At 37.6% G+C, this 17,208-nt stretch overlaps 4 protein-coding genes across 4 annotated transcripts; 3 read left to right on the forward strand and 1 right to left on the reverse strand.

The window, feature by feature from the left end:
- Positions 1-634: 634 nt before the first annotated feature.
- LOC114759375 (pEARLI1-like lipid transfer protein 1) lies at positions 635-1,159 on the forward strand. The gene has a single exon (XM_028948538.1). The coding sequence runs from the start codon at positions 674-676 to the stop codon at positions 1,040-1,042; it is 369 nt and encodes a 122-aa protein (XP_028804371.1). The 5' UTR covers positions 635-673; the 3' UTR covers positions 1,043-1,159.
- A 4,734-nt stretch (positions 1,160-5,893) lies between these two features.
- LOC114759372 (uncharacterized) lies at positions 5,894-6,774 on the forward strand. The gene is made up of 3 exons (XM_028948536.1): positions 5,894-6,216; positions 6,377-6,458; positions 6,556-6,774. The coding sequence occupies exons 1-3, from the start codon at positions 5,975-5,977 to the stop codon at positions 6,679-6,681; spliced, it is 450 nt and encodes a 149-aa protein (XP_028804369.1). The 5' UTR covers positions 5,894-5,974; the 3' UTR covers positions 6,682-6,774.
- Positions 6,775-8,564: 1,790 nt separating this feature from the next.
- On the reverse strand, positions 8,565-11,907 carry LOC114759379 (uncharacterized). Its single transcript, XM_028948542.1, has 3 exons — positions 11,743-11,907; positions 10,898-11,268; positions 8,565-10,808 (listed from the first exon to the last, which is right to left on the reverse strand). Exons 1-3 carry the CDS (start codon positions 11,905-11,907, stop codon positions 8,849-8,851), a joined length of 2,496 nt encoding a protein of 831 aa, XP_028804375.1. The 3' UTR covers positions 8,565-8,848.
- Positions 11,908-13,933: 2,026 nt separating this feature from the next.
- Positions 13,934-14,446, forward strand: LOC114759393 (pEARLI1-like lipid transfer protein 1). The gene has a single exon (XM_028948562.1). It carries the CDS (start codon positions 13,969-13,971, stop codon positions 14,329-14,331), a length of 363 nt encoding a protein of 120 aa, XP_028804395.1. The 5' UTR covers positions 13,934-13,968; the 3' UTR covers positions 14,332-14,446.
- The last annotated feature ends 2,762 nt before the right edge of the window (positions 14,447-17,208 follow it).

A 17,208-nucleotide genomic window follows, 5' to 3' on the forward strand; every position in this document is an offset into this window, starting at 1 on the left:
GATGTAGGAAAAAAAGAGCATGCATTAAACATTTACGTCGCTACTATGATAATTTCAGAATCCAACTCATTTAAGCTTTACATTTAAGAAAATCGCAATTATTTTTTTAAAAAAAAAATCATAAAAGAGGGATGCTCTCCTGTAAAAGCCCTATTATATCGAACTTGTGTTTTGCTTTTTACAAGAGTGGGACTGCTTACTATCTTAATTGACAAATTGTTAGTAAACTTACTTTTATTATGATAAAGATTTTGAATGTCTAATAATTTTTTTCCCGTGCTGCACCTCTATATCAGTTATAAATATTATATTTACACGGTTTTGCATTTTGTAAAATCAAGACAAATCTATGGTAGTGGAACATTCAGATAATCTTAACCGTACCTTTGTTACCAATATATATATATCCACATCAAGTACAAAACTTATTCAGTTATATCACCTTGTTAGGCAAGTTACTTAGAGATGTAGGGAAAAAAAGAAGATGCATTAAACATTTAAGTCACTGCTCCAATAATTTCAGAATCCAACTCAGCTTTACATTTGAAATATAAAAAGAAGAACCCATAACAGAGGGATGCTCTCCCCTATAAAAGCCCTATCATATCTCACAAAACTCCTCACCGATCAAAAGCCAAGTATCACAGAAATCCAAGTGACAGAAACTAGAAGAATGGCTTCCAAGTCTGCCCTTGTCCTCTGCATCGTCAACCTCCTCTTCTTCACGATGGTAACCTCCACCTATGCGCAATCACCATCGCCACCTCCTCCTTCCTCAGGAAATCAGCCGAGTTGCCCTATGGACGCTCTTAAGTTAGGTGTCTGCGCCAACTTGTTGGGGGGTTTGGTCGGGGTCACCATCGGCAAGCAGAGCGATTGCTGTACCCTCATTGGGGGCCTCGTCGACCTCGACGCTGCCGTCTGCCTCTGCGCGGCCATTAGAGCCAATGTCTTAGGCATCAACCTTGACGTTTCCCATAGCGTGGACGTGATTCTCAACAACTGTGGCAGAACCCGCCCCGGGGGATTTCAGTGTGCTTAATTCAAGAGATATATGTGTCGTCACTGTCTCCACTGCACTATCCTCATCAAGTTCTATAGTTCTTGGTGACAAATAAATTATATCAATAAAAGTTTATAGTGATCTATGATTCCCCTTTCTATGAACAATATATATTTTTCCCTTTTTTAATTGCTAAAGGCATTAACTATTACACCAAAGAGGTTGCTTTTTGAATGATAATTAAATTAACCAGCAGAGCCCAAGAAATTAAATGTATGATAAAAGACGAATGTTCTAATTTACGTGTGACTGTTATTGAACAAAGGAGTTTCTCTTTGCTAGTAAAATAATTATCAATTATTAATATTAATACTAAAATATAAAATGTATAAGAAGCCGTGCCAAATACCAACAGGGTTTCTCGGGTCTTTCGATCTGCAATATTTTTAATCAAGCAAAATTTTCATCGATTCTATTTTTTTATGATTTTTATCTCCGTTGAAGATTTTTTTTTTTGCATTATCCGTGCGGGGAAAAAGTATTTAATTAGTGTTAATACTAGCAAGGTTACATTAAGTGAAATTAATCAACGCGTTCAAGACTTTTGGCAAAACAGCGTATAGCTAATAAATGGACAAAATTGTGGGAGGAGAGGAGGGAACGAAAAGAAGTAAATTTAAGGGAAAATTACACTCAGGTCCCACAGAGCACAATTAATATCAAAAAGGTCCCTCGAAATCGCAAAATGATTCTGAAGTCCCCAGGGACCTGTGTGTAATTAATTCTAATTGTAAAATTATGTAGTTACCCCTGTTAATTTGAACTTATTTACAACCTCAACAGTGACTGTTAACAACCCGAGAAGAGGTGATTAACAACCTCAACAACGCCCCTGGTATTCCACAGAGTGAGTTGTCATGAGCACTGCCGAGGTTGTCAATCACGTCTTCTCGGGTTGTTAACAGCCACTGTTGAGATTGTAAACGAATTGCTGCAATAAAATTATAACCTATTTACAACATCAACAGTGGCTGTTAACAATCCGAGAAGAGGTGGTTAACAACCTCAACAACGCCCCTGATATTCCACAGAGTGAGTTGCCATGAGCACTGCCGAGGTTGTCAATCACGTCTTCTCGGGTTGTTAACAGCCACTGTTGAGATTGTAAACGAATTGTTGCAATAAAATTAACAGGGGTAAGTAGGTAATTTCACAATTAGAATTAATTACACACAGGTCCCTGGGGACTTCAGAATCATTTCTCGATTTCGTGGGACCTTTTTGATATTAATTGTGCTCTGTGGGACCTGAGTGTAATTTTCCCTAAATTTAATAGACAATAAGCATTCTGTTACCTATGTTTGGTATGAGTGGAATGGAGAGGAGGAAAAGGACAGGAAAATTTTAGTGAGTTGGATTTATAAAATTAGAGAAGTGAGATTTAAAAATTTTTATGAAAGGAAGATATAAGATAAAAGATTAGTAATAAAAATTAATTTAAAACTTTTATCCTCTCTTTTTTAGTTTTTTAAATCGAGTTCATTAAAGTTTTTTCTTCCGTCCCTTCCCTTTCCACCACCAAAGGGATAATGAATTGGGAAAATGACAGATAAAGAAGGCTGAAATAATAAAATGCCAAAATGGGAAGCTAAGCAAATGTATTACCAGATAGGGAAGTGTTGCCTGATTTGGGATTATGCAAATATTGCACAATTACGAAACAGCCCCTGTCAGTCAGCGTTTGAAAGCGGAGAGAGAGAAGGCGCGCGCGAACACTCGTGCACTGACCGTCGTGCTTCCCGGTTTCTCGCTTCCACCATCCCCATTGTTGCCCTAAAAACGCCGGCAAGCTGGACAGTTGAGGACCCCGAAATAGTGTGTGCGTAAGAGAGCAGAGGAGTTGGAAGTGGAAGGGCGTGCTGTTGGAAGGGCGAACGTGGTCGCGTCTGACTGATTGTGTGGAAAGACGAAGGTTGGCGCACGGTGATTCACCATTGCAGTTAACAAGCATCAACAGCATTTCAGTGAGGTAAGTTCAGGCATTTAAGTTTCGTGCTGTGGTCGACGTTTCTGGGTGAGTCTGGGAAGCAATGATTGGGCAATATTTAGATATGACGCGATGAAGTTTGTGAATGACAGGAATGGCGATTAAGGGTTTATGCTGAGTCGCTGTGGCAAGCTATTCTGTTTTTAATAACGTAGTTGAGAACTGGAAAAATGGGTTTTGAAATCAGTAGGAAAATTGTCTGATTGACTGGAAAAATTATATGAACAACTGGAAATGACAATAACATACTGGTAAATGACTATGATCGAACCTAAAATGACCATATTCATAGTAATGACCTTACTGTCTGAATGAGTGGAAAGATTATATGAATAAACTGGAAATGACAATACCAAACTGGTAAATGACTATGAAGGAACTTGAAATGACCATATTCATAGTAATGACCTTACTGTCAGACTGTAATGGCCATGTTGGTAATGACAATGAATTAAGTGGAAATGACCATATTCATAGTAATGACCTAACTGTTAGTCTGTAATAGGCATATTGGTAATGACAATAAGTTAACTGGAAACGACCATATTCATAGCAGCATCCTTACTGTCACTCTGTAATGGCCATATTGTAAATGACAATGAATTAATTGAAATGACCATATTCATAGTACTGACCTAACTGTTAGTCTGTAATGGGCATATTGGTAATGACAATAAGTTAACTGGAAACGACCATATTCATAGCAGCATCCTTACTGTCACTCTGTAATGGCCATATTGTAAATGACAATGAATTAATTGGAAATGACCATATTCATAGTACTGACCTAACTGTTAGTCTGTAATGGGCATATTGGTAATGACAATAAATTAACTGGAAACGACCATATTCATAGCAGCATCCTTACTGTCACTCTGTAATGGCCATATTGTAAATGACAATGAATTAATTGGAAATGACCATAACGAATCTGGAAAGAACTAGATGTGTAGTATATGTATTAAAATTATGATTTAATGATGGTACCTTGATGACTTTGCAGAACTATACGAGATGGTGTTGGAAGAAGGGGAAGGGTCCACAAGCAAAGGAGTCCACAGTGGGCTTGTGTTGTTCAGAAGGGAGTATATGGCAAAACGAGGTGAGAAGTGTAAAAACGCAAGAGAAGAAAAAATTGAAGTGGGGAAGGCATGGAGGGCCCTGAGTGAAGAAGAGAAAGATAGGTATAATGAGAGGGCAAGGAAAACGAAGCCACAGAAAGGTGAGAAGAAGAAGTATGATGTTCCCTTGTACACCCGGTGCTCATTGCCCGGATTTCTATCATTGGCTGAATATGTGAAGAAGAACAGGCGGTTGAGGCAGAAAGTTCAGAGGATGGGATTTGGGAACTTGCTTAATGTGAATGTGAAGCAACTTCCACGTGATCTACTTGTGTCATTGTTGAGATGCTATGACCCACCAACGCATTTTTTGACCATTAGAGGGCAAGGGCAGGCAATTGAGGCAAAAGATGCGCATGAGTTTCTAGGTGTACCTGACAGTGGGGAGGAAGTGAAATCTGATGTTAGTGAGGATGACCCGGAATACAAGAGGTTGAAGGACACTTATTGGAAGGTTCCATTTACCCAGATACTGAAGAGGATATTATCTGGGGAAGAAAGCGACAATTTTGAGTTCCTATTTATGCTTTATACAGTTGGAGCTTTTCTATGTCCTGGGTCAAGCACAACTGTACATATACGTTTGTTGAAAGTGATGCGTCACACGATGAATGGGTTTGGGAAATATGATTGGTCAACGTACATAATCAAGAACCTGTGGAAGGAAATGGGAGACTTTGTGAAGATGACAAAGAAGAAGAAGAAAGGAACCTGCAATGTTGGAGGGTGTCTTTATTTGCTGCTGGTAAGTCAATATTTTTCTTATGGTTCACTATATTTTTGTCTTTTGTTATTGTTGCAGAAGTGTGACCTATCTTTATTTGGTTTTGCAGCTGTATTTTGTTGAGCGTTTCCCGCTGGGATTGTCTGTTGACCGGGGTTCAACAAGCGCCATTGAATATTGGACCGAGGAGAAGATAAAGGAGAGGGTGGAGAAAGAGAGAGGCAGCAGCATGGGAATATTGCATGGAAGCAGTGGCAGCGAGGTATACTCAGCAGGACATGAGGACAGTCCAATTTTGCAGTCTTTAGATCCGGTATGTGGGAACTTAGAAAATATACGTGACCTGAGTTTAAGTCAGTCTATTAGCAAGGTTGATACTTGAGATGACAAGACTTTATTTAGAAATGACCAGTGAGATACTGGCATTTGATAACAGTGAACAATTTTTTTGATATCTTCATTTACTGTGTATGCAGGCATTGAAGGAGTTGAGGGCTCGTTTTGTGAAGAAGCTTGAAGAAAGCCAGAGGACGTTAATGAAGGCTCTTGATGATGAGCTACTCAAACTGCAGATTGGATTGAACGCCAAAGTTAAGGGGATGGGGAATGAGAATGCCACTGCTAAAGAAGGGGTTGAAACAGTTGGTGATGCAGCTGGTAACGATGCTGAAGAAGCTGATGATGTTGACCGAGTGGTGGAGGAGATTGCAAGAGAGGTTGCAGCGGGAAGTGCAGATGAGGAACTTGATGAGGATGAAACCAGCAAAGGAGATGATGAGAAGGATGAGGATGAAGAACAACATGACCTTCATGACAGGGAAGTCAGTGATGATTACATGGTTGAGGAGGTGGAAGAAGAGGGTGACCGTGATGGTCATGGAGGTGATGACGACGACGATGAGGATGAGGAGGAAGATGACCATGATGACAGGGAAGGAGGTCATGTGGTTGATGAGGAGGAAGATGACCATGATGACATGGAAGTCAGTCATGATTATGTGGTTGAGGAGGCCGAAGATGATGATAAGGAGGTTCGGGATTCAGATGATGAGGGTGAGGAAGCTACACATGTACTGACAATGACCCCTACCAATGTTCCTTTGCTGTTGGATCGAGAATGGGTGAGCAGTGACAGTGGGGAGGAAGGAGGGCCTGAAAAATCGATTGACCTTAGGAGGTCAACAAGGGCAAAGAGTTCCACAATTAAATCTCCGTGGATAGAATTCAAGGCAGCTCCGAGGACGAAGAGGCCAAAGGAGGAAAGGGACATCTTTTTCACTTTAATATCCCGTAGACCCAAGGGAGAGGAAGAGGGGAATATGTAAGTATATCCGTAGCTAGTGTTTTGTTTTTAAATGACACAGTGTGCCCTGACAATGACAGCAATAGAATTGAAAATGACAATAACATACATGGGAATGACAAGTATTGATGTCCCCAACACCATACTTTCTGTCACTGACATCTGACAATGTTTGCAGGACTGTCATCAAAATGTTTGATGAAGATATAGACCGACAACAGCTGTTTTCCCTGGGTGGAGTGAACAGAGTAAATAACAGGGTATTTTAGAATGCTCTGTCCCTGCACCCACGATTATGTTTGATAATGTTTGGTGAGATTATTGTACCAGAATGACGTTTTCACTTGTGTTCTGTAGGTGCTTAATTTGGTGTGCAAGGCAGTGATGGAGGACATGAAGGCAGAGTTGGGGCCAGGGAAGAGGCACATTTTCGATGTTGATTTCATGGTGAGGTTGCATAATTCCAAATGCAAATACCAATGACAGCAATTGAATTGGAAATGACTTGTTCTCTGTTAATGGATTAACAATTTCATGTCATGCAGAACATGATGGCACATGATCCAACCTGGAAAGCCCAAAAATATAAGAAGCTCTTTCTTCCTGAGTTCCTTGGCTACAACTTAGCTGAATGTGATTTCATAATTGGTCCTGCTCTTGTTGGCCAACACTGGTTTTGCGTTGCCATTCAGCCTAGCACATTGGATTTCCACGTAATAGACTCCATGAGGAACCATTTCGGAACCAAGGACAGAAAGCAGAAGAAGAAGGTTGTCATCAAAGACCCAGTGGAAATGGCTGTGGATGACTGTGTAAGAAAAAACTCATTATCTTTACCCTAGTTTTTGAACTTGGAAAATCATTAAACTTTCTATGTTGGTCCTGAATGTTGTTGCAGAGGATGAGGCTCAATATTATACTGGACTTGGTCAAGCCAGGATTGGTTGGGAAAAAGCCAATGTCTCCCATGATATTTGCAGAAGTTCCCCAGCAGAATAACCTGTCAGTTTTGTCAAATTCGATTTCTGTGGGGTAAATGCACATGTCAGATGTGTTAACTAACTGTGCTGATATTGTTGCGTCCACAGGAGGGATTGTGGGGTGCACTGCATGATGTGGCTGAGAAGATGGGAACCTGGTGTGACCCTTACCTACACAGAGGAAGAAGTTGCTGGCTTTCGTCGTGACCTGACATGGTGGTTGGTCAATCATGAACAGAATGAAAAACGTGACGAGGCATTGGCCCTTATTCGACGACCACAACCAACCAAGAGCACAAAGTCCAAGAAAAGGCGTCGGTCTTAGGTGTCTCGATGTTAGGGTCATAATTCACTTGTCCTCTGTTAGATTGCTGTATGTAATGTGCATTGTAGGCTGACCAAAAATTTACTGTGTATTGTTATGGTTAACAGAGATTGGTGTCCATAAATGTATGATAGTTGAGAACCATGATGCCAATTTATTCCCCAGTGACATGAATGAATCTGGTTTTAACCACACAAAAACAGATGATGACAACAACCCCATTGGACATGTGCTATTGGTTTTCATTTTTTGTTCAGGTCACTAAATTTTACTTCAATATATCCTGTTGGTATCCAACAGAAAATGATACCAAGTGAAGCGAATATGACAGCGATAATGATAAGGATAACCTGGTCTGATTTTACAACATCAGTTCAACACGACTGTCAGCTTATGCTGATAGCATCACTGCCAATGACCAGAACAAATTTAAAAATGACACCATGTGAAGCGAATATGACAGCGATAATGACAAGGATAACCTGGTCTGATTTTACAACATCAGTTCAACACGGCTGTCAGCTTATGCTGATAGCATCACTGCCAATGACCAGAACAAATTTAAAAATGACACCATGTGAAGCGAATATGACAGCGATAATGACAAGGATAACCTGGTCTGATTTTACAACATCAGTTCAACACGGCTGTCAGCTTATGCTGATAGCATCACTGCCAATGACCAGAACAAATTTAAAAATGACACCATGTCGAATATGACAGCGATAATGACAAGGATAACCTGGTCTGATTTTACAACATCAGTTCAACACGGCTGTCAGCTTATGCTGATAGCATCACTGCCAATGACCAGAACAAATTTAAAATGACACCATGAAGCGAATATGACAGCGATAATGACAAGGATAACCTGGTCTGATTTTACAACATCAGTTCAACACGGCTGTCAGCTTATGCTGATAGCATCACTGCCAATGACCAGAACAAATTTAAAAATGACACCATGTGAAGCGAATATGACAGCGATAATGACAAGGATAACCTGGTCTGATTTTACAACATCAGTTCAACACGGCTGTCAGCTTATGCTGATAGCATCACTGCCAATGACCAGAACAAATTTAAAAATGACAACAAGTAATGCGCCATTAACAAAAGCTAACATCCCCATAACAGTAACTTCCTTTCATGTATTCAACAAGTGGACATTAAGATACTAGCCACACTTAATGCTCCGTTATCACTGAAATTTCTATCAGCTTACTTACAAAAAAATGTCTCCACCTAGCTCCTAACTACAACCCCAGTCCCAAAAAAGTTGACAAGGGCGGAGCATACAACTATGTACACCAAAAAATGACCCATCCCCACTGTACTCGAAACTTCATGATGGGTTAGGATTTCTGCAATTCCTCCTTGTGTGTCCAGGCTGGTGGCATCTTCCACAGTGGTATATCCGTTTGTTCTGGAACTGTGATTCATCCCTGTTTACTTTTGGCCTTCCTGGTGGTCGGGATGTCATGGGAGGTAGCAAGAAAACTTGCTCACTGACATTTTCTATTCTATAGTAGTCATTTGGGTGAGGCATGTCTGTTGTTACCACAGGAATCATACTGCGAGCATAGATCTTTTCTTGTGATGACTTTTTATAGCAATTATCAATATAATCATAAACATTGCCGTGCACAATCTTGATGGCAGCACAAGCATGGGAACAAGGGATCCCCGTCATTTGCCAAGATCTGCAACTGCATTGGTGTAGTCCAAGATCAACCCGATGGTCTCCACGTGATGTTGTCACCTTCACTCTTCCCCCACCATAATTTTCAGCATACATATGGTCAGACCCAGCCACCATATCCAGCACCTTACTCTCTATATTTGGACCAACGCAATTCTTCCATTTGGTCATACCCACATAGGAGGCATGCAGCTTTCTTGCAACTTTATCTCGGTGCTCATAGATCAATTGGGGTACAGTATGCTTTCTCTCATTCACCATCCATGCATTGAATGATTCTGCTATATTAGTTGTAATATTGTCCCATCTTTTATATGGGAACCTACTTTTAGCCCACCTATCTACATCCCCATGATGAATAAGCCAATCAAATAGCCTTGGAGAAAAGGATCTCATGTCATCCATTGCTGCCTCAAATTTCTCATCCGTCCTTGCGTATGCAATTTTATCCAATAAATATAGTGCATCCTCCTTTGATCGGCCATTTGTCCTTGTTTGCCCCTTATTCATTTTCATAACTTCTGAACTAAAATTCTCCTTGATGTGTCTATAACAAAAGGCATGCCTTTGACCCCCAAAGATTGATGCCACTCCTCCGATGATAGCATTGTGTCGATCTGATACAATTGTTACTTCCACAGAACCCAGGATTTTTTTTATCATATAGAAAAACCACGTCCAGTCATCTAGTGTTTCTCCCTTCACAATTGCAATTGCAAATGGCAGCAGCTCGTTATCTGCATCATAAGCTGAAGCTGACAACATTGTCCCCTTGTATGGTCCGCTTAAGTGAGTTCCATCAACATACATAATATGCCTCGCGCCACCCAAGAAACCCTCAATGCATGCCCCGTAGGCAATGAAAACACGCTCAAACCGGTTCCCAATAGCAGTCCATTCAGCCACTGATTTTTCATCTGTTTCCTTTATCCTTTCGCATAGCCATGGTATGAGCATGTATGATTGTTCAGGCCTGCCATATATGTCTTCCAGTGACTTCTCTCTTGCTCTATAAGCCTGTTTATATGTTAGATCAATCCCATACTCTCGTTTCAACCTCTTCCTTATCTCAGAAGTGCGCTTGTCTGCATGATCCCTCATCTCATCAATTATTATTGATGAGTTCAAACTAGCTCTTCCACTATGCATCACGTCCAAGCTATCTTGGGCAGAATGAACATGCCGGTTTATAAATGTCGTCACTCGTAGCACATCACAACTCTTCCCCACATGATTTGCACATAGCTTCCATGGACAACCCTCAACTTTACACCTTATCGACATGAATTCCTTGCTATTCCTCATATACTTGGCCACAAACTTGTTTGCAAGTGCAAACTTGTATACAGACACCCGAAATACATCTGCACTAGGAAAACGTTGGCCCACTCCTGTTAAAAGTCCCCTCCATTCCGCATGAACCATCTCACTACCATCCGTATCTTCAGCTCCGATAGATTTATCCACATTAGGGGGCCCACTTATTTCATCATTGTCACATTCACGAGCATTTTCTTCACTGAGCCAGCCATAATCACAACACAAACTAATGGGAGACGCATCCAGTTCCGTTTGCTGTGACATGCCCATGAATCTCTCTGTTCTGCATTCATAATGACAAGACTCGTTAACACAAATGACAAGAAGAAATTCATAAATGACAACAAATAGTTAGGACAAACTTCCACTTACATTTCTACATTGTCCCTTGGTTGGGGACCCACTTGTCTTTTTTCGGCCACATACACATGACCGCTGTTCCCATTGTATTGAAAGAGGTTATACATTTCAGCATTGTCATGAAGGTCAATCAATGTCTTCTCATCAAAGGCCACTGTGTACTTAATGTCATAATTTCTTCCATCGCCACCAATCCACTCAGATATCATTAGCCTCAATTCATCAAGTGTCAGCCCATCCTTAATGCTTCTTAACCTCACGCCACCTCCATTATATCTCACTTCACCTTCACCATTTGTCACAAATTTCCCCCCACATGAAAATAACAGAACAGCTCCTTCCCACAAGATGACCCAGCTTCGAAATTCATTTATCTTCATTACCTGCACTGATAACATAACAGAAGTCGAATGATTATATGACTTAATACCATCATCATCAACTTACACGACCAACTTAGGGTTTGACACATTCATGCTTATAATTTGCAACAAAACAATCATTTCTTTCCTGTCCACACTAATGCTTCATTTTCTCAGAATCAATCCACTCCATTATTCGAATCTCCCTCCAACATTGTCCATTTATCTGACACTAATCACTCTAACCCACTTGTGACGCCATCAAACCCCTCTCCCTCAGTGTTTTTCCTTCCCCGTGCATTCACCCTCTGATCACCGTCCTTCCCCCCACACTTTCTATATACCCACGCCGTCTCCATGCTTCGCCACCCTCTCCACCTCAAAACCATCCCCACATCGACGACATTGCCATCCAACGGGAAGAGGAAAATCAACCGGCGCATAAAGGAGAGGGACAAAAGACAGAGGCGAACAATATAGTCACTGGATACTAACCTCGCTTCCGTCGTTCAGTTGTTGCTTCAAATTAATCGCGCGTTCATGCTCCCACGTTCGTGGTCCCTCCCAACTTTTTCCTCCAGCTCCCGCCACAACTTGCACACTTCCACCGGTCACTTTTTCGGTTTGCATATGAGGGGCTGTTTCGTAATTGTGCAACATTTGCATAATCCCAAATCAGGCAACACTTCCCTATCTGGTAATACATTTGCTTAGCTTCCCATTTTGGCATTTTATTATTTCAGCCTTCTTTATCTGTCATTTTCCCTAATGAATTTCTGATTATTGTCTTTACCCGTTTTTGAGGAATATAGAAAAAATTACAAAATGGAATATTAACCGTGTGTTAGCAAAGAAATGCACTCTTATCTTTCTAAATTTTATTTTGGACGTGTTACCTTCTAATTTTATTTAAACAAAGCGCGTTAGAAAATTAGAATATAATTGGCGAGAAAAATAATACTTATTCACATCTAATTTTTGGGAAAATTCTGATGTGCCGAATATCCAGGAAAAAGATTATCTGAATTTTGTAAGTTTCTTAGTATTAAAAAAATATTATACAAATTTTATTTAAATTTTTTAAACTTATGTATACAATATATTGTATAATAATCCAAATTTTAATAAAATTATATAAATTTTATTTTTAATTAAGATTTGTGATGGTTATAATTTTTTTATATTTTTCATAAAGAAAATAAACTTTAATTCTTACTCGACTGAACAATGTTTACATATTTTTTTAATTGATTTTTTACGCAGGTTGTAAATTTTGGAAGAAATCAAGTTTAATTTAGTAAATTTTATTAATTCATATTAGTTTTAAAAATAAAATGTAGGAGGAAATATGGGAGAAAATATAGAAGGTTTGGATAGAGACAAAATGGTATTTTTAAATTTATATTGGAAGTTGAAGAAGATAGTATACCAAATTGCCTCTCCCCCCTCGTGTCATCCGTAGACAAAAGCAGTTGTATTTGTAAACACGACAATAAGGCTGTGATTCTGAGTGGATAATTATAAGAACAGAAAGTAAAATCCAAATTTAAAGTATCATGTTTGTAATGCCTAGAATAAATCACGATAGTTGATGTAAACTCAGTGTATTCTTAAACTATTTTGAATCTAAGACTAATCTTTGTCAAGTTGAAAACGTTAAGTTTAAAACTTTTCCAACAAGTGCGCATCTTAGAATTTAAAATTGTGTTCTTCTCTTCACGAGACGGCTTACTATCTCAACTAACAATTTGTTGGTAAATCTACCTTCATTATGATAAGATTTTGAATGTCAAATATAATTTTTTTTCCGTGTTGCACCTCTATATCAAGTATAAATGTTATAGTAACACAGTTTTGCATTTTGTAAAATAAAGACAAATCTAAGGTTTTTTTTTTTTAACCTTGACAAATCTAAGGTATTGGAACATTCAAACAATCTTAACCGTACATTTGACTACAAAAAAAAAATCCACATCATATATGTGCAAAACTTAGTCAATTATATCACCTTGTTAGGCAAGTTACATTAGAGATGTAGGAAAAAAAGAGCATGCATTAAACATTTACGTCACTACTATGATAATTTCAGAATCCAACTCATTTAAGCTTTACATTTAAGAAAATCGCAATTATTTTTTTAAAAAAAATCATAAAAGAGGGATGCTCCCTTATAAAAGCCCTATTATATCGAACTTGTGTTTTGCTTTTTACAAGAGTGGGACTGCTTACTATCTTAATTGACAAATTGTTAGTAAACTTACTTTTATTAGGATAAAGATTTTGAATGTCTAATAATTTTTTTCCCGTGCTGCACCTCTATATCAGTTATAAATGTTATATTTACACGGTTTTGAATTTTGTAAAGTCAAGACAAATCTATGGTAGTGGAACATTCACATAATCTTAACCGTACCTTTGATTACCAAATATATATATATATATATATATATATATCCACATCAAGTACAAAACTTATTCAGTTATATCACCTTGTTAGGCAAGTTACATTAGAGATGTAGGGAAAAAAAGAAGATGCATTAAACATTTAAGTCACTGCTCCAATAATTTCAGAATCCAACTCAGCTTTACATTTGAAATATAAAAAGAAGAACCCATAACAGAGGGATGCTCTCCCCTATAAAAGCCCTATCATATCTCACAAAACTCCTCACCGATCAAAAGCCAAGTATCACAGAAATCCAAGTGACAGAAACTAGAAGAATGGCTTCCAAGTCTGCCCTTGTCCTCTGCATCGTCAACCTCCTCTTCTTCACGATGGTAACCTCCACCTATGCGCAATCACCACCGCCACCTCCTCCTTCCTCAGGAAATCAGCCAAGTTGCCCTATGGACGCTCTTAAGTTAGGTGTCTGCGCCAACCTGTTGGGTATCGTCAACATCCAACTCGGCAAGAGCGATTGCTGTCCCCATCTTAACGGCCTCGTCGACCTCGAAGCCGCCGCCTGCGTCTGCGCGGCCATTAGAGCCAATGTCTTAGGCATCAACCTTAACGTTTCCCATACCTTGAGCGCGATTCTCAGCACCTGTGGCAAAAGCGTCCCCAGGGACTTTCAGTGTGCTTAATTATTCAACAGATATATATGTATCATCACTGTCTCCACTGCACTATCCTCATCAAGTTCTATAGTTCTTGGTGACAAATAAATTATATCAATAAAAAGTTTATAGTGATCTATGATTTCCCTTTCTACGAACAAATATATTTTTTCCCCTTTTTTAATTGCTGAAGGCATTAGCGATTACACCAAAGAAGTTGCTTTTTGAACGATAATTAAATTAACCAGCAGACACCAAGAAATTAAATGTGTGATGAAAGACGAATGTTCTAATTTACGTATGACTGTTATTGAGCAAAGGAGTTTCTCTTTGCTAGTAAAATAATTATCAATTATTAATATTAATACTAAAATATAAAATGTATAAGAAGCCGTGCCAAATACCAACAGGGTTTCTCGGGTCTTTCGATCTGCAATATTTTTTTAATCAAGCAAAATTTTCATCGATTCTATTTTTCTATGATTTTTATCTTCGTTGAAGATTTTTTTTTTTTGCATTATCCGCGCGGGGAAAAAGTATTTAATTAGTGTTAATACTAGCAAGGTTACATTAAGTGGAATTAATCAACGCGTTCTAGACTTTTGGCAAAACAGCGTATAGCTAATAAGGACAAAATTGTGGGAGGAGGGGAGGGAACGAAAAGAAGGAAATTTAATAGACAATAAGCATTCTGTTACCTATGTCTGGTATGAGTGGAATGGAGAGGAGGACAAGGACAGGAAAATTTTAGTGAGTTGGATTTATAAAAGTAGAGAAGTGAGATTTTAAAATTTTTATGAAAAGAAGATATAAGATAAAAGATTAGTAATAAAAATTAATTTAAAACTTTTATCCTCTCTTTTTTAGTTTTTTAAATCGAGTTCATTAAAGTTTTTTCTTCCGTCCCTTCCCTTTCCACCACCAAAAGGATAATGAAGTTCTGATTATTGTCTTTACCCGTTTTTGAGGAATATAGAACAAATTACAAAATGGAATATTAACCGTGTGTTAGCAAAGAAATGCACTCTTATCTTTCTAAATTTTATTTTGGACGTCTTACGTTCTAATTTTATTTAAACAAAGCGAGTTAGAAAATTAGAATATAATTGACGAGAAAAAATAATACTTATTCACATCTAATTTTTGGGAAAATTCTGATGTGCCGAATATCCGGGAAAAAGATTATCTGAATTTTGTAAGTTTCTTAGTATTAAAAAATATCATAAATATTTTCTTTAAATTTTTTAAACTTATGTATATAATATATTGTATAATAATCCAAATTTTAATAAAATTATATAAATTTTATTTTTAATTAAAATTTGTGATGGTTATAATTTTTTTATTTATCATAAAGAAAATAAACTTTAATTCTTACTTGACTGAATAATGTTTACATATTTTTTTAATTGATTTTTTACGCAGGTTGTAAATTTTGGAAGAAATCAAGTTTAATTTAGTAAGTTTTATTAATTCATATTAGTTTTAAAAATAAAATATAGGAGGAAATATAGGAGAAAATATAGAAGGTTTAGATAGAGACAAAATGGTATTTTTAAATTTATATTAGACTATTTGGTCCTTTAAAATAATTTTAATTTTTATGATCGTCTCCCATAAATATTCCTCCCCGTTGGTCCTTCTTTCTAATTCTTCCTAAATTTTATCTTGGCATTAAACAAATTTTCAATGTCTTTGAAATAACATAAAAGCTTTATAGACAATAGACTTTGCAAGAAGAGAATAAAAACCATGTACATTTAATATTTTTAATATTTTCTGTCCGGCCAGTCTATATTTGTTATTTTTAATTAATTATTTTAAATAAAAATTATTTTTTGAAAAAATGACAATTGAAAGATTATCTTTACTTTTAATTTTATACCCATTAAAATCATTATTTTTAAAAACAAAAATAACAAATATTAAATTTGGACCGTTCAATGAACAATCTCAATCTAATGAGTTTGGAATGCTTATCAAGAGTGATAAGCACCCAAATTCATTCTGTGATCATGCAACGTATTCCAAGTGCCATGTTGCTTTCACATTTTGATGTTGCATCTAATTGTCTCTCTAGTCAACTAGTAAAAATTACTCTTTTACTTTCTTCATACTATTATAGAGGGCCAAACTTACTTCTTTATCAACTTTGTTGTCAGTCCAAATAAGATTCAATATAGAGCCACTAATCACCCATTTAAGATTACCTTTACTCCTCATACGTAAATTGCACAAGAGACTAGCAAGATTCCTTCATTTTCATACTCTTTCTTCCCTATTCCTAAGATCTTGAAGTCTGATTAGCAGAACCAAGTGGATTTTTTGATTCGTGGTTTGAAAGTAATAATTCTTCTGGTAAAAAAAGAAAGAAAGACAGAAAGTAATAATTCTGTTTCTGCATTTGATTCTCTTTAATTGGTACATGATTTTAACATATTACTTTTGTGTACACATGTGCCGGGCTTCGTGAAATGCATTGGTTCACTGGGGATTTTAACAATTCCAGATAGATGACGCTGTCTTCAATATTACAGAACATATTAAGAATATAAATAAAATAAAGCCACCGATCACTACCCAAATAGTTCAATTTGGCAACGCTCTCATGCTTTCTAGAATCCTCATCCAATAGAATAAAAATTCAACACTATTTGAGAATTCAGTAGAAACACTCCTATTAGGTTTGATTTTGTATGAGGATTCTAAAACGCATGAGGGAATTACCAAATTCAACCATTTATTACAAATTTGGAGGGAAACAAAATTTCAAAATTTTGAACACCACCTACTTACTCAAACAAGTGAACAACACTGTCAGAAAATAGAAATGGAAAGAAATCGGGTCATTTGCGGCGTGAAACATCTCCATGTGGGCATCCTCTCCATTTCCCTTCATTAGCT

This window comes from Neltuma alba, unplaced genomic scaffold (assembly GCF_004799145.2).
Source record: "Neltuma alba isolate B1F8T4 unplaced genomic scaffold, ASM479914v2 tig00010837_pilon, whole genome shotgun sequence".
NCBI lineage: Eukaryota > Viridiplantae > Streptophyta > Magnoliopsida > Fabales > Fabaceae > Neltuma > Neltuma alba.